General features: G+C 36.3%; 1 protein-coding gene across 1 annotated transcript; it reads right to left on the reverse strand.

The window, feature by feature from the left end:
• Positions 1–6,028: 6,028 nt before the first annotated feature.
• Positions 6,029–22,268, reverse strand: LOC120525613 (cytochrome c oxidase subunit 7A2, mitochondrial). The gene is made up of 4 exons (XM_039748037.1): positions 22,145–22,268; positions 19,475–19,564; positions 10,555–10,639; positions 6,029–6,273 (listed from the first exon to the last, which is right to left on the reverse strand). Exons 1-4 carry the CDS (start codon positions 22,160–22,162, stop codon positions 6,215–6,217), a joined length of 252 nt encoding a protein of 83 aa, XP_039603971.1. The 5' UTR covers positions 22,163–22,268; the 3' UTR covers positions 6,029–6,214.
• Positions 22,269–24,136: the final 1,868 nt, after the last annotated feature.

Raw genomic sequence — 24,136 nt, forward strand, 5'->3', positions numbered from 1 at the left:
TACTGCCCTTAAAAGTTTGCTTCAAATAGCCAAAGAGAAAATTTAAACAATTTTAGTTTACATTTGCATTTGTCAGACTGCCTGCTACGTTTGTTTTCTTAGACCTTGACAGAATGAATACCATTCCATATATAACATCAGGCTGGCACTCTTTGTGGGCCTTATCCTGCAACATCCCCTTAATCTTATCAGCTTTCAACCTTACAAACAAAGCACACTTTGTTATTTATTTTTTGGTTCTGCTTTATTTTCTCTTTAATCAGTTTTTGTCTTCTGTTGATCTTTCTGTCTGAAATATTTTATTACATATATTAAGGTGTATTTGCTCCACTTCATATTGCAGTGCATTATTCTATCTGTAACACTTTAATTTATAAAGCAAAGTGTTGTACAAATAGCACCTTCAGTGTAAGAAATGAAAGGTTTTTAAATATGATTTTCAAGTTCCGATCGAGAAACAGACAACTAAGACCAGAATTCCAGAGGACAAGCCAAAATGTAGATCTGTATTTACTAAAAGTTGCTAAGCAAGTCTTTTAACCCTGTCTGTTCTCCCACTGCAAACCCCACATGTAGACAGCTTGCCTGTAAAGTACATTGAGATATTCTTTTTTGGAATATCTTTTCCATCTGAACAAAAACAGGTTGTTTGCCCCTTTTTCTTTTGGGAGACCGTTCAGCAGTTTAATCATAGATTCTGTAATTTAACTACTGTTATACTTTAATGAGACTAACTACACATATCATTTTGCCTTATGTCCCTGGCAGTCTATTTTGCTGATGTTATTTTATTGGAAGTAGAATGGTTCGTTCCTGGTGTCTCATAAAGAAGTTCAGGCTGGCCGATGAACAATTCACAAAGGCAGTTACACTGACCAATGTTGTCCCACACATCGTTGATCGTTTTGTGCCGGTTTCCTTCAAATGACAGGAGGAGATATTTCGCTTTTACCAGTTTAGCTTTCAAAGTAAAGTCGAGGTAAGCCAGCCACACGCCGACTTGAAAAGGACGCCACCAGTAATTTCACAAGAATTTAATCGCATTTTTAAACAGGGACAGCCGGCAACTGAAGTATTGTGTATAGTAGTACCCTGCACCCACAAGACATTTAGTAAGCAAGATAGAAAGAGATGAAAATTTTCAGTTTAAACAAATGGAAATTAAGAGGTGACATTATTGACGTGTTTAAAAATATAAAGTGAATTAGTACAGTGGGAGAAGACTGTTACTTTAAAATAAATTTTTGTACACACTACATCTGGACATGGTTGAAAACTTCTTAAAGGCAAATTTTAGCAAAAATTGTATAAAATTTTTCTTTACACAAATAACCATAGACACATTGAAGAAATATTGCCCCTGACACACCCAATTGCCTAATGCTTTACACTTAATATGGAAAAGGATGCCGGACCCTGGGAATAGACAATGAATAGCATACAAAAGTGAATTTTCAAGATGTAGTGTTCAAATTGAAGACCCAGAAAGAACTCTGCATGTAAAATGAACAGTACTTAAATGTCCCAAGTTTAAAGGATAGAGGGAAATTTGGTAGAGTGCTTATTCAATAACTGGTACCATTACACACTTTATCTTTCAGAGAAGCTTAACAGAAATGGTCACAAATGGCTTGTTGTAGCTAAAAAGCCATTCTTATTGCTAGCATATGCAGTTTGAAAAGAGTATCTACAATATATATATATGTCTCTCTCTCTCTCTCTATATATATATATATATATATATAAATATATATATATGCTGAAAAAAATTAAAGGACACTTTCTAATCAGAGTATAGCATAAAGTCAATGAAACTTATGGGATATTAATCTGGTCAGGTAAGTAGCAGAGGGGGTTGTTAATCAGTTTCAGCTGCTGTACAGATGCACTAGAGGGGCAACAATGAGATGACCCCCAAAACAGGAATGGTTTAACTGGTGGAGGCCACTGACATTTTTCCCTCCTCATCTTTTCTGACTGTTTCTTCACTAGTTTTGCATTTGGCTACAGTCAGTGTCACTACTGGTAGCATGAGGCGCTACCTGGACCCTACAGAGGTTGCAGAGATAGTCCAACTTCTCCAGGATGGCACATCAATACGTGTCATTGCCAGAAGGTTTGCTGTGTCTCCCAGCACAGTGTCAAGGGCATGGAGGAGATTCCAGGAGACAGGCAGTTATTCTATGAGAGCTGGAGAGGGCCATAGAAGGTCCATAACCCATCAGCAGGACCAGTATCTGCTCCTTTGGGCAAGGAGGAACAGGATGAGCACTTCCAGAGCCCTACAAAATGACCTCCAGCAGGCCACTGGTGTGAATGTCTCTGACCAAACAATCAGAAACAGACTTCATAAGTGTGGCCTGAGGACCTGACGTCTCTAGTGAGCCCTGTGCTCGCTGCCTGGCACTGTGGAGCTCGATTGGCATTTGCCATAAAATACCAGAATTGGCAGGTTCACCACTGGCGCCCTGTGCTTCTCACAGATGAGAGCAGGTTCACCCTGAGCACAGGTGACAGACGTGAAAGGGTCTGGAGAAGCTGTGGAGAACTTTATGCTGCCTGTAACATTGTTCAGCATGACCGGTTTGGTGGTGGGTCAGTGATGGTCTGGGGATGCATATCCTTGGAGGGACACACAGACCTCTACAGGCTAGACAACGGCACCTTGACTGCCATCCTTGGAGGGACACACAGACCTCTACAGGCTAGACAACGGCACCTTGACTGCCATTAGTTATCGGAAATCCTTGGACCCATTGCCAGACCCTATGCTGGTGTAGTGGGTCCTGGGTTCCTCCTGGTGCATGACAATTCTAGGCCTCATCTGGCAAGAGTATGCAGGCAGATCCTGGAGCATGAAGGAATTGGTACCATTGACTAGCCCCCACACTCACCTGACTCAAATCCAATGGGACACCTCTGGGACATTATGTTTCAGTCCACCTGACACCGCCAGGTTGCGCCCCAGACTGTTCAGAAGCTCAGTGATGCCCGGGTCCTGATCTAGGAGGAGATCCTCACAGAACACCATCCGTCATTTCATTAGGAGCATTCCCCGACATTGTCAGGCATGAATACAAGTACCTGGGGACCATACAAACTACTGAGTACAATTTGGAGTTGCTGCAATTTCGGCAAAATGGACTAGCCTACCGCATCATTTTTTCACTTTGATATTCGGGGTGTCTTTGAATTCAGCCCTCTGTAAGTTGATCTAAAATACTTTCATTTCTAACACATTACCCAGTCCATATCAGTATAGATATCCAGCAGGATTTTTTTTTTCCCATTGAGATCTGATGTGTTTTCAAGTGTTCCTTTATATACATATATAGGTGAGAATGAGATGAATGTCATATACGTATTACACTGAACAAATTTGTAATAGTGAGAATATGAAAAATTAACAATGAATTTGGACAGAAATATGTGAACTTTCTTAGAGAAAAGTAAAATGGCCTTGCTCCAGAAAAATAAACAATTTGAATGCAGAGCCAGCAATATTCATGTAGACACACAGTGTTACAGGAAATAATAAAACTCCCCACCTATAACTCACATTATGAAACAAGGATTAAGCATAGCACAAATTCTATTCTGTCTCGTTTTGTCAGATAACACATGCATTGAATATCAGGTTTTCCAAAGAAACACTCAATGTCTATAAAAACATTTATTTGTAATGTGATCAGCCAGAATTACTATAAACATTATGTGACCCTTAAGGGTTTCATGTCATTGATTAAACGGGCGCTGACTGTGTCTGAAACAAACTCTTTTAATTGCAAAAAGTATAGAAGGTAATATCTTCAAATTAATAAAATGTGAAAAATAAGTAGCATAGTTTAAAAGTTGAAGATGCTTTATTTAAGTAAGTCATCTTAGCATATACCATGTAGTTTCCTCATTAAAAATAGGGTATGTGAGCTAGGAAAAGCCAACGGTGGCATGGCTTTTAACTGTAATGTATCATATAGACTATTGAAAGGGAATTCCTTGGATCAAGCAGACTGGCAATGCTGATTGTCCTCTAATTTGGGTGTAGGCCAAGGAAGAGTGATTAAAATGGCCATCGATTAATGCCCGATTGTTGCAGTATCTGCAATACTGTGCAAAAACAACCCACAGGAGTGAATGAGTGATTAAGAGAAGTTGAGATCATGAGCTGATAGCATGTTGCTGCACCCACCACACGATGAACCACCTGGATTGGGGCAGAGTGCAGCGGGTGACACCTCAGCACCACACTGTGTGAGGTTTTTAACAGTAGCTTGAATGCCAATCCTGCCACTAACCCGAGTTTTCCCTATAAATTGGAGTACCGGATACAGAATAATGTCACACCCAGGACGATGCAATTGCAGGTTTAGAGCCTTGTTCAAGGGTCCAATGGAGCAGAGTCACTTCTGGCATTTACGGGATTCTAACTGCAGATCCCTAGCCTCAGAGCCACCACTCCGCCCAGTGTATGAGAAACACAGGAAAGCTTGGGACTTAAGCATCATCAATGTCTTAACTCGCGTTTTTGGCATTGTGGCAGACCACAACATGCACATAACATTTTGGAATGGCCCAAGTACCAAGCATTTCCTGAAATGCACCAGCTATTACTTGGCCTGTATGGGAGAGCAAAATTCTTATCTATCCACTGTGCACTTAAGCCGATGATAGACATTAGACAAATAACGCTGTTCCAGTGGTGAAGCAGCCAACATGCTTCTTACACATCCTATCCTTAGTACAAATTGGAATGTTGTACTTGGACTCCAATACATTCAGGAAGTGCCGAAATCTCATGTTGTCAACAACCGATAGTGGTCGATCATCAAGAATATCATCCTAGGCTAGAGGTTCTGCTATATTCATTGTACTGTTCAGTATTTTTCTCTCCTTGCTGGAGTCCGCAGAAATGCTACTTAATGCTACGCACTGCTAGAGCAATTTCACTGTGCTTGTTCTTACATTTACTTTTGAGATGTTCAACTTGGTTGTGTGTGTGTATTAACTTATTTTCGAGCTTCTTCATATTTTAGCAGAGCACCATTTACAGTCCACTAGGTGCTGGTTTTCATTGTTAATTTTAAAGAACTTCAACATCTCAGACACAATGTTCTTTTTTTTTTTTGCTCCTTGATGTTCATACAACATACAACACGTGTGTTAATAATACTGGTTAAAGGCACATATATTACACATATATCATTGTACTGCACCAAACCCAACATCAGGATCGTTATCGTTGCATCCTTAAATTACAGTAAAGAATATTTCTTGAACTCTGAAATGCCTTGAGCATGGGAAATGTGCTATAAAAGTAAAATGTATTATTATTACTTCTATATTCCAGGAAATGCAATTTGTTTCAACATACAGTACAATTACGCCCGAATGTTTTTCAATGGAAACAATTGCACAGTAAAAGCCTGCTGTTTAGACACTGTGCAAAGTTGTATTTGCAAATGATGTGTCATGTACTGTATCTGACGATTTGTGTTTTAGTTTTTGTCTGACTCTGCTCTTGAAGGCAAGTGCCAATATTTTTTTTCCTTCCATTAAAAAGTCCTCCATGGGAAGGACAACATAACCAACTAAGAGAGAGAGACTGCCCCTTTAAAAATTGAAAAGTTTGCGAAGACTGTTAGGGACTGTGTCTTGTATCTAATGCAAAATAAATAAATAAAATCTAAATGTCCATTTAGCAATTTCATGAAGAATAAACCATGTGCATGGAAGGTTTGCTAAAAACAAGTGTGCTAGTAAGCCTGTAAATAACGGGTAGTATTTTCACACCTCAGACAAATAATTTGTTCAAATGTAATAGTAATTTACAGGTTGGGAATGGTGAAAGACAGTGATGCTGTAAATTGGAAAGAATAGCTTAAATACCAACTCATTACCCTGTAGCAAAAATATCTGCTGTATATAAAGTGAACCAAATTTCACTCATGCTAACCCTCAAAGCATAATAAAAACAAAGTAATGTCAAACAAAGCATTTAATTTTACAGAAAACAATGGTATAACACGGAGGAATTTAAAACTGATTTTATTGTACCCATTTTTTTTAATAGCACATTTAATAAATATTGTTCCCATTAAATGTGAATACAACTTGTTATGACAAGGACATTTAAACTCCCTGAAAGTTTACATACATTTTAATACAATGACTACATAATTTGAACCGGAACGTAAGCGAGGCATTCAGACTGGAATCATTTCTTGCTTTTCGGAAATGATGCTACAGCCAGTTCATATAGCACAAGACCAGTTCCTGAAAATAAAACAAAAAGATAGTATTTAAAATAGTGCGCTTTTAGATGTTAATACATCTATTATGCTACGCTATGCAAAATAAAATACAAGATTAAAGGATAGCACGTTATCTAAAACTTGTTCTTTTACACAGATAGCCACAAGCAAATTTAAGCTTTTTTTTGTAACTTTTACTTGGAAAATGCCTTAATTATACTGCTAAACATAAAGTGTATCTGCAGTGTATGATCACTTTAAGTAACCTGCTGGTTAAACTAACAGGCAAATGAGGAGTACAAATTTAACAAAAAAAGGGTACTAGATTTTAGTACTGGCATGAAAAAAGGTTACCAGCAGTATTTTAAAAAATACATAGTAAATACTAATGTCAGCATAAAAAAATAAAGTGGTTTTCACCTGTGGCTGTATCATTATAAACCAGTCTAGTGTGAAAGCCTCTCCCGAGGTTAGCCATCCCAAGAATTTACTGAGATTTACCGTGTTTTATTTTTCATATAAATCAGTACCCTCTTGGAAATTCCCAAGCTGATGTGTTAGCACATGATTAACCACGGTATAGGAGCAAGGAACTTGAAACCTGCACTACTGAAATATGACAATGTTTGTTCATGTGCTGCTCTTTTGATTGGTTGTGGGGTCTACCCAATTCTTTTGAGGGCAAACCTGTTAAGTGCATCTAATACACAAGTCACTTGCTTCAGCCAAGCTAAAATACCCACACCTAAATCAGTCATATAGTGTTACTAATAAGAAGCTTTGTGTCAATATAAAAGTGACATTTAATGGGGATGCCATAGTAGGAGGCGAGGTGGCTTCAATTACCTCAAGACAAACTGAGGAACTGTGATGTGGTGCATCACAAGCAGAGAATTCACAAAATGTCTATTTCTTATGATGTTAAAGTACTGTTGAAAAACAAGGACATCTGTGTTCAAATTCAAAAGGAAAACTGTTATATGAAACAACTGAACAAAATTAAAAATGCAGAAACAGTTGAGAATAAAGTGACTAGATTTTAAATATTTAACAAATAAAGAAATATTGTGGACAAAATATTACAAGCTGAAAATACTTTGAATTCAGCTCCTTAGTCACATATTCACTAAAAAGCATTCAAAAGGATATTGAGTTGGGACTGCAAGAAAAAGCCAGCCATGTAAAAACCTGGTTAAATAATGATAAGACGTTAATCACAACCAACCACTATCTAATCTTTAATAACTGAAAATGTGAAATTTTCATGAAGACATCTGTTCGAACCTTTGATCTTGGGATCTCTGTGCAGCTAGGACTTTCATTATATTCCGTCAAAATAACGAACAGCAGCTATTTACTTGTACTGATGGCACATAGAGTTTTAAGAACAATTTTATACAAACTGTGTATATTAGGTTGGGAACATGCAAGTATTATGTTGTGCTTAATTAACTGTTTTTTGCTTATGTTTAAAGGTCTACCATTCTTGGAAGACGTCAATAATTAATGCAGTATATATACAGCTAAGATTTCACTTTTGCCCATTCTACATGTAGCAAATGAATAGAATCAGTTCACTGCTGCGCTTGCAAACATGGTTACTACATTATTTAAGTTGTAATGTTTTTCAAATAAACGCCAAGACTCAATTTACATGAATGTGCAGTATGCAACTTTTGCCTCTTCATGTATTTTGCTATCTTCCCAAAAAGGCAGTAACAACTAATCAAACTGTAATGGCTGGTGTATCTTAATGTAAATACATTTTTGCTTTCAGTTTGTTTCTTCAAAAAAAGGCAAACAAAAAATATAAGATAAAACAAAGTATCTATTATAGGTACATATAAGGTGAGCTGTTATGTTGGCTTCAGCAGTTAGTAACTAAACCACAACAAGCAAAACAGGATTAAAAATGCAACTAATGTTCCATGTTAATTATATATTTTACTTTAAAAAAATACCAGCAGAAATTCTCCTTGAAGGCCAAGTCCAAACAATAACAGCATAAGTGGAACAGTACACTACTTTACATACAAGTAGGTTTCTGACACAGTTTAAACCTTTTAAACAATAAAAATGCAGTCAATATCTGAATACAGTAATCCCTCGCTATATCGCGCTTTGACTTTCGCGGCTTCACTCTATCGTGGATTTTAAATATAAGCATATCTAAATATATATCATGGATTTTTCGCTGGTTCGCCGCTTTCTGCGGACAATGGGTCTTTTAATTTAGGTTACATGCTTCCTCAGTTTGATTGCCCAGTTGATTTCATACAAGGGATGCTATTGGCGGTTGGCTTAAAAGCTACCCAATCAGAGCATGTATTACATATTAACTAAAACTCCTCAATGCTATAAGATATGCTTCCCGCGCGGTGCTTGTTTGCTTCTCTCTATCTTTCTCACTCTCTCTGCCTGACGGAGGGGGTGTGAGCAGAGGGGCTGTTTGCACAGAGGACACGGACGCTCTTCTACAAAATACCGCTTTATCACGGTGCTTCTGTATACTTAAAAGCATGCATTGATTTTTTGATCGTTTGCTTTTCTTTGCGAGCGCTCTCTCTGACATTTTCTGCTCCTGACGGCGCTCCTTTAAAGATATATTTGCTTTCTTTTAATTGTGAGAAAGAACTGTCATCTCTGTCTTTTAATGGAGCACAGTTTAAACGTTTGACTAAAGGGTGTTATTTCATGTCTAGAGGGCTCTAATAATGTTAACAGTGTGGGAGAGTTTATAAGGGCTTAAAATATATAAAAATAACCATACAAACATATGGTTTCTACTTCGCGGATTTTCACCTATCGCGGGGGGGTCTGGAACGCAACCCCCACGATCGAGGAGGGATTACTGTAATCCACTAATGCCAGGCTTCAACTTGAATTATGGAATATTGAATTTGATAGAAGAAAAAAAAAAAAAAGACACAAATACATACTGAGCTGAAAGGCACCCTTTTTCAGATTACCACAAAGCAATCTAAATACCAAAAGATCCAATTTTAATTTTAAAATGGTGCGAAAGAAGACAAACTGGAGTTACCTGATTTATTCTGATAAAGCAGGAAGGCAGGAGTCTGGCACAAGTAGGTCATAGAGCCCACTACATCATGTCAACTAAGTCAGGCAATAGCCAAATATAGATAGTTTAGCTATAAACTGGAGTACCCAGAGAAAAGTAAAGCATGCATAGGTAAAGATTTAAAGAAACATGTAGGCCACAGAGTCAGGGTCTGAACAAGAATTTAAAATATGCCTTCTTAAACCAAGAGGCAGCTGCACAACTATGTCATTGTGCTTCCAAATTGAGCAACATTAATTTGCTACATAGGTTTTAGTATGGATGTACAGTACAGGCCAAAAGTTTGGACACACCTCCTCATTCAATGTGTTTTCTTTATTTTCATGACCATTTACAGCACTCCATCACTCTCCTTCTTGGTCAAATAGCCCTTACACAGCCTGGAGGTGTGTTTGGGGTCATTGTCCTGTTGAAAAATAAATGATCGTCCAACTAACCTGACTTCTGCACAACACAACTGCTGGTCCCAACCCCATTGATAAAGCAAGAAATTCCACTAAATAACCCTGATAAGGCACACCTGTGAAGTGAAAACCATTTCAGGTGACTACCTGTTGAAGCTCATCGAGAGAATGCCAAGAGTGTGCAAAGCAGTAATCAGAGCAAAGGGTAGCTATTTTGAAGAAACTAGAATATAAAACATGTTTTCAGTTATTTCACCTTTTTTGTTAAGTACGTAACTCCACATGTGTTCATTCACAGTTTTGATACCTTCAGTGAGAATCTACCAATGTAAATGGTCATGAAAATAAAGAAAACACATTGAATGAGGAGGTGTGTCCAAACTTTTGGCCTGTAGTGTATCTCTAAAAGCACATTGCGTCAATACTTTGTCAGTGAAAGGTTTTATTCTTTTTTTACTCTTCATTTTAAAAGGAGAATCTTAATTGAAAGTGAGCTGTTACGTATGCTGGTGAAGCTGCTGTGTGTAAAGTTATTGTAATTTTGGTTTATCTTTGTATTTAAAACAAAAATGACAAAACATCTCAGCAACTTCTAGCCTCAAAAAGAGCTTCAAAGTCCAATATCCAGGTCCAAATTAAATCAACACAGTCATATTAAATATACAATTTAAATTCTCTGTTTGAATTTCAATGAACCACAACACATTGGGAATTCCTTATTTATAAAATATCCTGCAACTGCAGTTTCACCAATGGATGATTGTAGTCCCAAGCTAAATTAAAAAAGGATACATGAAGAAAATTAAGTTTTACTTACCTAAAACTGTAAGTGCCATTGTAAACCTGTAAAGGAGGGCATCACCAGTACCCCCTTTCAAGTGAACTGGAACTCCATTGTCCTCCTAATAAAACCAAACACCATAAAGGTTACCCAAAAGTACTACTTACAGTGAACTTTAAACAACCATTAAGCCAAGCATACCACCCAAATGATTTAAAGCTTTAACATGCACATAAATCCAGCCATGAGTGGTTAACAAACACAACACTGAGCTGTTGATTTACTTGCTCTGCTTCCCAAACCGCATGCGCAGCTGTTAGCCAGCCTAAAGTTAGAGGAGAGCAGCTATTTCAGGATTTGCCTTACTTTATATTACTCTGAACTTAGGCAAAACATTACACAGCTTCTTCCCAGACCTTGCATTTAAAAATATTATTAAAAATGCATTTAAACCTCACACGTTTAGGTAATACTAATAAGAAAGAATGCGTTTTACTGCTGTGATGTTTTCAAAAGTTGTCTATCAAAACTGTACAAAAGTACTGCAGTTCTGTGCATTTGTAGCTTATTTTATTTAACACACACAGATTTTTTGTCAGCTAAACAAGCATTAAATCTTAAAGTCAGGTTTCAAAAGCTATTTGTTGCTGATTTCCAATGAATTGACCATTCTGGAAAATGCACCCATACTGCCCTCTCTTTTACCCAACTTGAACATTTTAAATTCCAAACTATAGTACTGCTTATGATCTGTGAACCATTTACACAGACAGACAAGACTATGCAAACACATTTCTTATTTTTAGTTGGAAATGTACAAGGTACTTGACCAACTTTAAAAACACCATGCCATAATCCAATTACAATTTTCAAATTAAGAAATATTAAATGGGCAATGTGGCGGATATGAAATGAAGTACAGAAGGCTATTAAATATCCTGAAGTTCCAGTCTAAGAAGACACTAAGAAAAAAAAAACTGAGTTTATATTTACCTATAATACCAAGTAGCTGGTATACAACAATTTTCAACACATACCACTACTACATTAAGTCTTCATGTTCAGTATTTTCAACTTTACAAATACTTTTAACTAATACTTAAATATACCTTATGTTCCAGAAGTGTTGGGAAAAACAACACTGGCTGTTCAAGATATTGTAAAACAGGCTTAAAAAAACATTGTCTTCTTTAAAATCTATTTGCTACTAGTTTATGAACACATGACACTTGGTCTGAGAAAAAAAAATTGATTTTGCAACATGCTTTAAATCATCCCAGTAAAACTCCCACGCAATGAACTAAATGGGTAAAAAAAAAAAAGAAATAATAATTTTCACAGCTTGAGTTAGTACTAGTGGAAAAACAAGATTATTTTTCCCCTCCTGCTGCGGATACCAAGCACTTTCATAATGAATGCAATATATACAATATAGCTTCTAATGTTCAAAGGAAGGAAAGATAAAGCAGTCCACACAACAGCATTAATACATTTTTGCAGTGCAGTTAATCAAATTTACAGCCACAGTGAGAAGAAAGCCTACATCAGCATCATTTAGGCAGAAACCTTCCCAAAAAAATAAACAAATAAAATGGAAAAAAAAATAAAAAACACACACCAGTCCTGTAGAAAATAGTTTCACAATCACAAACATCCATTCTAGTCTAGAGTTACCAACCAACCTGGCCAGCACTTAGAAACCATCTTTACAAGAGAACCCTCATCTCAGTTCTCCAAGAATGTTGTTGGATTCAATTTTCATATAGCTTGGCACCACATCCAATGTTACCTCCTGTTGGAGTTGGGCTATGACCTTCTGCAGGTTTATAAAGGAAGTGGATGAAATTACTTTATTTGTTAACCTGTGTTTTTTCTCTCCCCTAGTATACTCCCATGCCTGTTGTCTTTAAAGCATTTTTTATAAGATAGCTTATTTTCCCTTTCAAAAAAGCAAAAGATGAAGATTCAAATCTAAACCGCTGTATGAACACACATACAGCAAAATGAAGCAAGTATATGCCTCATAAAATATGCACTATTGGATTATATTTAGCAACAACACCACCATTCTGTATTGATATGATACAGTAGTAGCAGAGGGCAATCTAAAAATTGTTAACATGAATTTGTGAAATGGTACATTGGTTGAAAAATGAAAAATTGGTATTTGAAATAATGTTTCCTTTTAATTTTTACAATAAAGATACAGCACACTTGTTAAAAAAATACTTGTCATGGTTATTGTAATACAGTAAATTACTGATGTTCAAAAATTTGTTAAAAGAAAATAAGTATAAACACAAATATTCTCTTTTTTCCCCAAAACAAACAAAATCTGATAATTAAGGAGGACAGGTATGTAAAAGCATTAAAAATAACCATGAATAGCAAATGAATAGCAGATGGTGACATGATGTTAAATGCAGCTGCCCTTGTATTATTTGAGCCAGTGGTCGATGATGTCAATTGCCGATTGGCTGGAGACATCATCAATCTACATAAAAATTGCCAGCTGGCTCCAAACATTTGAAGAAATTTCCTTAAGTGTCAAACTGCAGCCTTCACTTTTTTTTTTTTTTTAAATCTCACATGCCTCACAAGAAAGGTGTTAGGCACTTATATTCACAGCAAGTGGCATGGGAGATTTTTCTACTAAGCTAGTTTAGCAAGAGTGTGCTGTAGCTGAGGCAGACTGATCGGTGAGTCAAAGTTTGACTGGAAAGTGCGCATGTAGCACCGCATCGCTTCAGAGCTTACAGATTCAAAGTTCCCATGGTTTCTTGCTCTTTACATTGCTCTTATAGGTGAACTTCAAATGACTGCTTACTGCTGCCACACAAGTTATAATTCCTTTGCGACTCTGGCAGGTTTGCCTCTTTTTTGCTCATTTACATGATGTAATGTTAGCCCATAATGTGGGTGACTGATCCCTTATCAGCACACTTACATGTATCATTCATTTTCCTGATCTGCTGTTCCCAAGTGGGTTTTGGGGTAGCTGCAGCCTATCCTTATGGTGTTATAATCTACATAACCTATAAAAACAGACAGGGAAAGTGGCAGCGTGTTGGCGCCTGCTTGGTCTTGCAGGTAGTAATAATGAATTGAGAGGAGGAGGAATGAGATGCTGGCTAAACAGAGTATTGACAGTAATTTGGTTTGACGTCAATAATTGCTTGTGGGCAAATACGAATGTAATTATACTGTGTACACAAGAGAATAAATCTGAAATAAACTGATTACTCTATATATCAAAGCAGTGCCTTACATTATTAAGAGCCACTGCCAGTGTCCTCCTGCTCCATGATAAGAAAAGGCAAAATACAGTATGTGCTATTGCCAAGCCACAATGAAACCCAAATAAGTTTGATTTTTTTTCTGTAGCACAGAAACGAGTTTGAGTAAAAGTAATTAGTAACTTCTAGTTTCCTGTTGGTAGGAATTTATTCAAATCCCTTTTAAGATGAGGCAGATCTAATTTTAGAATTTTGTGCCAATATGGAATCATGACTTAGGAGGAATTTTAAACGAACTTGGAATGAATCACGGTAATAACATTACTGAATACCACTACATGTGCCAAGTTGCATCAATCTGCGAGACCACAAAACTACTGCATCCTTAGCTAAAACAACCATGCATCAATTCCACACCTCAACCCTGCAACCCATGTGTAGATGCTTTCCACGGTACATGGATGGAGCAACTAACTGTTCATAATCCAATAACATGCCTCCACCCATATCCCACCCAGAGATGGTATAATACATCATCATCATGTGTCAAAATGACGAGGTGAACTTTTAAGGCATCACACAGACCTAAAAACACAGCACCAACAAATACAAATAAAAAAAGAACATCACTTTTGAAATATCTTTCAAGTTCACTATATGCTTGTACAATATTTGCACATTATCAGTTAATTATCTGTTACATATACAAAATATGGCAATATTACAACATACATACATAACCATGATATGCACTATGCTTACATTTACATAAATACCACAGGATACTCACAAATTGTCAAGTGCATCCTGTGGCCAAAACACTGGAGTCTGGTGCAGACATTGACAACAACAGTGTTTGCATGTAAGCTCCATTATATGTAATCATACATAGCTGGTGGTTCTAGAGGATGCCCCAGGCAGCCATTGCGAGCAGTTAGTGTTGCCTCCATTTTTAAGGAAACTGCACCATTTGTAAGCATCTAATTTTCATCACAAATTCCTCATCAATATAATAAACCATTATTTTAGGCATGTTTCCATAGTTGTACTTCTACATAGAGGCATGTAGCAAAACTCATTTCAGTCCTACATTTGGAATATATTAGTGGTGATGCAACTTTGAAAAAATAATTTCAGGAGGGGATGATGCATCTCATATCCTTGATGTTGGGCACAGTTATAATCCGTGCCATTTTTTTTTTATAATTAATAAAATGGAATCAATTACTGTTATCTAAATTTTGCTTTTGATAGCCTACTGGATACAAACTTGTGTTATAGTGTAATCATGTAATGGTTATCTATGTTGTGAACCAGATGTTACTGGAACTGTGTGCTGCTTTCTTTGCTTTTCTTCACATATCTGATTACATAATGGAGTTTTGCACAAGTTTTTGCACAACTCTATGCATTTTTAATTAACATCATCACTATTAAACACAATGCTAAATTATGGATTTTTTTTTTCCTTTAGGCAGTAAAGCATCTAAAAAGTGTCACGTGGGCAGGTATGAGCTATTGTGTGCATTAGGTGTTAGAAACTCACTCTATTCCTGCCATGTTTACAGTGTGATGAGGATAGGCTCTAATTGATGTGATAAGTTAAATCAAGCACGTTTGTGAGTGTAATGCAAGTTGTAATTAGCTGACAACATGGGCATATTTTGCTCCCAGAACACAAATACCCGAGCCTTATAAAAACCACAATTGGCACAATTTTGCATCTAAAAAGCTGCATGTATTGCTTGTCCTGCTTTATGACTGTAAGATATACAGTGGGATGCAAAAGTTTGGGCAACCTTGTTAATAGTCATTATTTTCCTGTATAAATCGTTGGTTGTTACGATAAAAAATGTCAGTTAAATATATCATATAGGAGACACACACAGTGATATTTGAGAAGTGAAATGAAGTTAATTGGATTTACAGAATAATTGTTCAAACAAAATCAGGCAGGTGCATAAATTTGGGCACCGTTGTCATTTTATTGATTCCAAAACTTTTACAACTAATTATTGGAACTCAAATTGGCTTGGTAAACTCAGTGACCCCTGACCTACATACACAGGTGAATCCTATAATGAGAAAGAGTATTTAAAAGGGTCAAATTGTACGTTTCCTTCCTCCTTTAATTTTCTCTGAAGAGTAGCAACATGGGGGTCACAAAACAACTCTCAAATGACCTGAAGACAAAGATTGTTCACCATCATGGTTTAGGGAAAGGATACAGAAAGCTGTCCCAGAGATTTAAGCTGTCTTGTTTCCACAGTTAGGAACATATTGAGGAAATGGAAGACCACAGGCTCAGTTCAAGTTAAGGCTCGAAGTGGCAGACCAAGAAAGATTTCGGATAGACAGAAGCGACGAATGGTGAGAACAGTCAAGAGTCAACCCACAGACCAGCACCAAAGACCTACAACATCATCTTGCAGCTGATGGAGTCACTGTGCATCGTTCAACCATTCGGCGCACTTTACACAAGGAGATGCTGTATGCGAGAGTGGTGCAGAGGAAGCCTTGACAGAACCGCATGAGGTATGCTCAAGCACATTTGGACAAGCCAGCTTCATTTTGGAATAAGGTGCTGTGGACTGATGAAACTAAAATTGAGTTATTTGGGCATAACAAGGGGCGTTATGCATGGAGGAAAAAAGAAAACCGCATTCTAAGAAAAACACCTGCTACCTACAGTAAAATATGGTGGTGGTTCCATCATCCTGTGGGGCCAGTGCAGGGACTGGGAATCTTGTCAAAGTTGAGGGACGCATGGATTCCACTCAGTATCAGCAGATTCTGGAGACCAAATGTCCAGGAATCAGTGACAAAGCTGAAGCTACGCCGGGGCTGAATCTTTCAACAAGACAACGACCTGAAACACTGCTCAAAATCCACTAAGGCATTCATGCAGAGGAACAAGTACAACGTTTTGGAATGGCCATCTCAGTCCCCAGATCTGAATATAATTGAAAATCTGTGGTGCGAGTTACAGAGAGCTGTCCATGCTCGGAAGCCATCAAACCTGAATGAACTAGAGATGTTTTGTAAAGAGGAATGGTCCAAAATACCTTCAACCACAATCCAGACTCTCATTGGAACCTACAGGAAGCATTTAGAGGCCGTAATTTCTGCAAAAGGCGGATCTACTAAATATTGATTTCATTTCTTTTTTGTGGTGCCCAAATTTATGCACCTGCCTGATTTTGTTTGAACAATTATTGCATACTTTCTGTAAATCCAATAAACTTCATTTCACTTCTCAAATATCACTGTGTGTGTCTCCTATATGATATATTTAACTGACATTTATCGTAACAACCAATGATTTATACAGGAAAAGAATGACTATCAACAAGGTTGCCCAAACTTTTGCATCCCACTGTAGTGATGCAGTGACAGAGGTCTTATAGAAATACCAGCAATAGAAAAAGTCAGAGAAAGATGGTCACTTTTGCAGTTTTAACCCGTGTGTGCAAATGTCAACTGTAGTTTAGCTGCATTACAAGAATAGACCCCAGAGAAAGCCACATAAAGGTGCTGCAGGAATAAACACCTAAACAATGAAATAGACCACAAATTGGTCTAAGACAACAAGGATGGTATAAAGATGGACAGCATGACATGGAAGTTTACGCTATACTTCAGTGCGATGCTTGACACTAGACAGATATTATACATCAACAAAAACATTGGAATGTACTTTTAGGACAAGTAAAAAGTAAATGTAGTGTATAACATCTGACTGTTTATATTTCAGCCAACATGAAAGATTTGAAGTCATGACCATTATATTGTTCTTACATGTTGTGGGTGATTTTTTTTTTTTTTATTATTGGCAACAATCATTTCCAGAAATTTGTCAAACATGTCATTAATAGTTTTTATTTTCAAAATATCATTTTTCTGGTACATCTAAACATATTTTTACCCCAACATTTTTTTTTAAACATGCATCAATACTTTAATATATAACTGCATGGTTCCTCACCTAATTTCATGCCCTCAGCTTCTTTATTGTGCAATTATTTCAGTGCAATTCTGAACAAGGTTTTATTTTATAATATGTACTGTACCAACAAACAGTGAAATAAACAAAGTCCAATTGTTAAATATTATAAAATCTAAAAATTTGAATGATCACCTTGTACATTAACATAGGAAAAAAAAATCCAGGAGTAATTTTTTTTTTTTTTTAATGTCTAAATCCAAATGCATACACACACACAAAGTACATTTGTGTACTCACAATTTTTATATACATACATACACAGTAAACAGGTTAAAATTTGTAATCTCAATCAATTGGAAAATTGCACTCAATTAATTGCGTTTGACCAAGGTAGTTCAGCAATGTCCAGTAGTGGCCTGTGAATGACACTGCTGTTAAACGTTCTATTCTGCTTAAACTGTGAAGACCTGGGGCCTCATGTATAACGCCGTGCGTAGAACTTGCACTATAACATGGCGTAAGCACAAAAGCCGAAATGTGATTACACACAGAAAAATCCAGATGCAGGAATCTGTGCGTACTCCAACTTCCACGTTCTTCCGCTACATAAATCCCGATCAGCGTGAAAACTAACGCTCGTGCACGCGCATTATGTAACGCCCCAAATCCTCCCAGAATTACGCCTATTTGAATATGCAAATCAATATAAATCGCCCTTAAGCGCAGCCTTCTGTGAAAAGACAATGGGAAAAGCACGGGGGGAAACATAAGAATTTCAGCGAATACCAAGTGGAGGCAAAGGAAAAACATACTATTTGTTCAAATAAGCCGTGGTATAATCAACAAAAGGAAGTTGATCGAGTGACTTAGCGTGTTGGAGAAAGTTGAAAGCTCACATTCACAAAATCGCACAGTGCCGGAAATAAAAAAGAAGTCACATATCAAAGTCGCAATGAAAAGGCGAGTTGTAGCCCACTGTCTGAGTGTCATATGAAAGCTTATTAGGGTACAGAGAAAAAAGCCACACGGTGGGGAAAAAGCACGAAATGTCCACTTCAATCTCGACATTTCCACTTTAATCACGTAGTTTATTTTGTCATTAAAGTAGAACATCATAAAATTAATCTTAAAATTGTTTAATTAACCAGTTTCTAAAATCACATCGTAATTAAAGTAGCACGTTAAATGCTTTGTTTTGTATTTGATCTTCTATGTGCTCTATGTGTGTGTGAATCACTACTTGTTTCTTAAACCGGCTCTCTTCCTCCAACTGGACACAGAATCCATTACATTTGTGATATTACAGCTCTCTGAATAACTAGAATACTGAGATGTATACGTGATGTCATTTTCATGATGATAGGAGTTAAAGCACGTTATTAAACATGTTTCACTTCGATGTGTAAAAATTACAAAGCATAATATTTCCATATTGTTTTAAATTATGTAAATTACACAGTTACATATGAATCCAGATCAAAAGTAGTAGAAAAATGAGTCAAGTTACATATGACTTCAAGTGGGAAAAAAGAGAAAATTAACTCAGTCAATTGGGAAGGTTGAGTGTCTGTGTTATACAGTCATTACTGCCAATGTCAGGTTACAATATTGATGAAACAACTACATAACTTTTTACAGCAGGTTGAAGACTTTTTACTTAATACTAATCCCATACTTAACCAAAATTTACCGAAAAATTACTGAACTTGGTTATGCTAGTAAATTTGTGAAAGCATGATTATTTACATTACCACCATCAACAATAGCTGCTGACCTGAAAAAGCCTTTGCTTGTCTGGCACCTTATTCTGAAGCTGCCTGCGAGCAGTAGTACCAACTGCTCGCTGAGATATCTGACGGAGTGCCTAAAAAAAATAAATAAATAAAAATGGACAATTATAATAAATTTGCAGAACTTTCTTAAAGAAAGTAACAGACAAAACCACTATTACTTTAAAAACAGCAAAATATATTTACATTTTTTTTTCCAATCAAGTAACAGAATCTACTTAGGTTCAATAGCACATACCATAAAAATATTTTGTGTAACAGCACATTCAGGTTTCCGAACAATTAGTATGAGACAAATGTTAGGGATACTAACCAACTATGGGATATATGTTACTTTCAGAGTTAAAGCACAGGGTAAAAAGGATATTTTCTGAAACTTCTATGAAATAATTAAGTTTTTTTCCTCTCTAAACTTTTTTTGGATTGCTTCCAAGAAGGATGGCACAGTTACTGTTGACTCACTGCTGATTCCTGGGTTCACAAGGACTTTGCAGATGCTCCCTAAATCAGTTTTCTATCACTCTTGAATGATGCACTGATGTATTTCATCAGTCTGATGGACCTAAAGGAGCAAGTGTGTCCGCCTGGAAATACTACTTCTGCAAAACTGATATCCAGAGTATGACAAAAGACTGATTAAGTAATATTGCCCACTGAAACTGCTTAACACAACAATTATAACAGAATGTGCCTTGAAATTAATGCAAAACCCTGGTTGCACCATGGCAGTCGTTAAACTTGACAAAAAACAACAGATAACTGCATTTTAAACCTTCACTGTTATATTTCTGTTAATAAATATTCCTTTTGAAAAGAAAAAATGTAAGTATATGCACAAAATCTGTATTAGGATGCATTTACAAAACACACTTACATGAACTGAATCAATTATGGATTACAACATACCAAATATTATAAATGTTACATTTTTATCCTTTAAAGATGTGCAGCTCTTTGAACACGCTTTCCTTTTAGAACAAGTTAGTATCTTGGCATTGTTGTAGAAAGGTCTGGAGGTTTCAAATAAAATCAATAAATAAAAGCTTTCTTTATGGACACATTGAATGAAAAAAAGAAAAAAAAAATCTCACTCATATTGCATAATCCACATGCCAGTTATCTAGTCCTGTGCTCAAAACATGCAAAAATGTTGTAAAGGATTAAATTACAGTTTAGAAGGAACAAATCCTAAAAAAGGAAACCTCAAGCCCTCCCACTTCCTTCACTCATTGGGCAAGAGACCGTTTTCAATTCAAAACCATAACCTGGTATAAGAGGGCTTACTGTTTGTGGAGCACTTTCATTTTTCATACTTCTTTATTAAACAAACGTTTTGCAAGAAATGCACGAGTTTTGCACATTGTGAGCATACAATTGGACGACTTGACATACGGATTATGCAACATGAGCAACACCGTTTTTTTTCCCATATACTGTACAGTACATTTTTTATATTGTTTACTGTTGCCCAGTGTTGGTCATCACTGGGTCCAGTTCTATCCCGTTCTTGAGACAGAACATAAGATTAACATTTTTTTTTCCTGTCCTCTACCACCAACTACTTGAAGTAAGAGTCATTCAAATAAAGTATTAACTTTGGTTGGAATATTCCTTTAAAGCCAATGGTAGTCCGCCATCATAAACCTTTATATTCCTGCACACGCACTTGTATGGTATGATCTTGCATAATAAAATCAAGCAATAACGTTTTTCGTTTAGAACTATTAACACAACGATCTATGCCTCTTCCGTAAAGAGAAAAAAAAAAATCGGCTACAATAAGCATGTTTCCTTAAGCAACTGTCAAACCAAAGTAAAACATTTTTTTCCTGCAAGTGAAACAAAATGGTAAAGGGCATTAAAGAATACAAACACTTAAAATGCTACAGTAGAAATATCTTTTGTTAATTGAATAACTCAGGATTGAAAAAAGTACTTGTTTTTTTCAGTAACTGTGAAACATCACGCTAACAATACGTGCATTTTTAAAATTACGGCTGCACTTCGTTTCAATTTCGTAATGAAAGCAAAAGAAGACTATAACCTTTCATTCATCCATCCTTCTAACTGGCTAATAATACAGATTTCTTTTCAGTTTACTACGTTCAGTATTAAATGTTCCAATAATAAAAAATATTGTATCTACTTGACCTCTTCCCGACATATCAGTGCTTAAATTTAAAATAAACTTGACATCTCGTTGATATCACCAACGTATCTGGATCATAAACATTTGATACAAAGACAAAGTTAACTTTAATACGATTAAAGTATGCATCAATTATAAATGGGTAACTGTTACTACGAATTAATAACATTCATTTTAATCTTTTCTTTGTTTTATAACATTTGTTATTGGGTGCAAATGAAGACACATTTCATGGTTTTTGTTTTAACTTTTCTGGCATCTAAAACAATGTACTGTCTCAAAAAAATCAGATGAAACGTCGTACGAAATTTCTAAAATGTAATACATTTCCCTGTTTTATGTTTAATACACTTGCTTGTAATACAAGCACGGGCCTAAACGGACCAACACAAGGAAGCAATCAAGAAAATACTATATGTGTAATTTTCTGAATTCATAGTATCTTTAAATACAATGAGTTAAATTCATCTCCAAGTCCAGTTAAAAACGAACATAAACGCTTTACCAGTAAGTTCCTGAACATCGTTTCTATTCAGCAGCCACCTTTCACTTCTAACACCAAGGACATTAAGGACTGAACCGTTTCCCACAAGTCACCACACCGGCTTCCGCTCCTCCAAAATCCCATCAAGCCCGGTGTTTCACATTTTCTAACCAATCAATCTATTTTTGTCTTCATTGGGCGGATATGACCATAGACATTACCATATAGATAGACGCCGCATTCACTGTGTTGCCCAGTCGACACGATACGTCAGCGCGTCCGTCCTATTACGAGTGGCAAAAGTGCTATTTAAATTAATACAGGTAGACGTGGAAACCGGGTTTTCTGATGAAAAAACAAAAACGTTTAAAACAGTATCGTTTACATACAACATATTTTGGTGAATCGTTTAAATGCAATTATTTATATCTATTTATACACTAATAATGGTAATTATTAAATAATAATAATAATTATTATTATTAAACAATTCCCCCCATATAAGTAACATTTCTCGGACTGCCTTCTTCCATCTCCGAAACATTTCTAGACTACGTCCTGTTCTTATGCAACACAGTACTGAAGTATTGGTTAATGCCCGAGTAACCTCACGTATCTGTAATGCTATTCTATCTGACCTCCCACAAAAACTTTTGCCAGGATAATAACCTGCTGTTCTAAATCCACTGAACATATTACACATACTCTCTCTCAACTTCACTGGCTCCCTGTTAACTACAGAATACAACACTAAATACCGCTCTTAACATTTAAAGCTCTCCACAACCTCACTGATCTCCTACAGACTTGCACTCCTCTCGCTCACTCAGATCCTCCTCTGCAGCTCCACTTTCTGTACCACACGTCAGACTCAGTGCTATGAGAGCTCGAGCGTCCCTCCTAGTGCTTCTCAACTCGGGAATTCTCTTCCCTCTCATATACATCAGCTCGATTCAATAACACATTTTAAACTGCCCTCAAAACTTATCTTTTCAAAGTGGCATACCAATTATGAATTTTGCACTGTTACTGCCAGTTATCTTTGTTTGCTAATTATTCCTTTTTGATTTATCATTCTCTTGTTTTAATTTTACTAATGTTGTTTAATTTTATTGTAAGGTGACCTTGAGTGCTAAGATTATAAAACAGGATTTTCTAATGACCAAATATAACCAAAACAATTGTTCATCTTTACCTATGAAATGTAATCCCCCAGGATCTGGTTTGGAGTGTGCCTAAATTTGTATAATCCCAAGCAGCACATTATTCATTACTTCACGCCACAGCGGTGCCACTCGCAATATGGCGACGACGTTGACGTACGATCCTGCTGTATATGTGGCGTCTAATAAATCTATGTCTATGGTTGGGAGTGTTCGTAATTTCCACACTATAAATTCCGTTATTTTATTATAAAATTAATTTGATTAAGAAGTGCATCACTAATAAACGTTCTAAAACGTTACAAAATAAAAAAAAAATTGTGGGGGCCAATAGGCTTCTTATAATCTTGTGATTTTAAGTGCAGCAAATTACCTATCCGGTTATGAAATGTTCTCAGACAAGCTGCTTATAAGCACAGCTTCTCACCTCACTTAGCTCTCATTTGGAACAATCCGTTCTATCTGGGAATACATTTATTTTCATACAAGAATGGTGTGTAAAGAAATAAGCTTTCTGACTGACTTTTTTAACAAGAAATGTTTTATACTCTTAGCAATACTTTATAGACTAGCATAATATTGTAGTTAAGATTGAAGATAAAGTTAGTAATTTTTCCCATTTTTCTTATATCTAGAACATCAGTATTTGCAGGACTGTTAAAATAAATCAATAACATATTTCAATTAATTGTTATTTTTTGTTTTTTTAAGTTTAAGTTTTTTTAAGTTTATATAGTGCATCATTTTGGTTTTCTGTGCTAAGTACATACATGTTTTAGTGCAGTATGGCTATTTTATTAATGTAATGCTTTGTGATACAAGCCAATTTTTGGTTTTACCTCTGGTGTGT

Source organism: Polypterus senegalus, chromosome 3 (assembly GCF_016835505.1).
Source record: "Polypterus senegalus isolate Bchr_013 chromosome 3, ASM1683550v1, whole genome shotgun sequence".
In the NCBI taxonomy this organism is placed as follows: Eukaryota; Metazoa; Chordata; class Cladistia; order Polypteriformes; family Polypteridae; genus Polypterus; species Polypterus senegalus.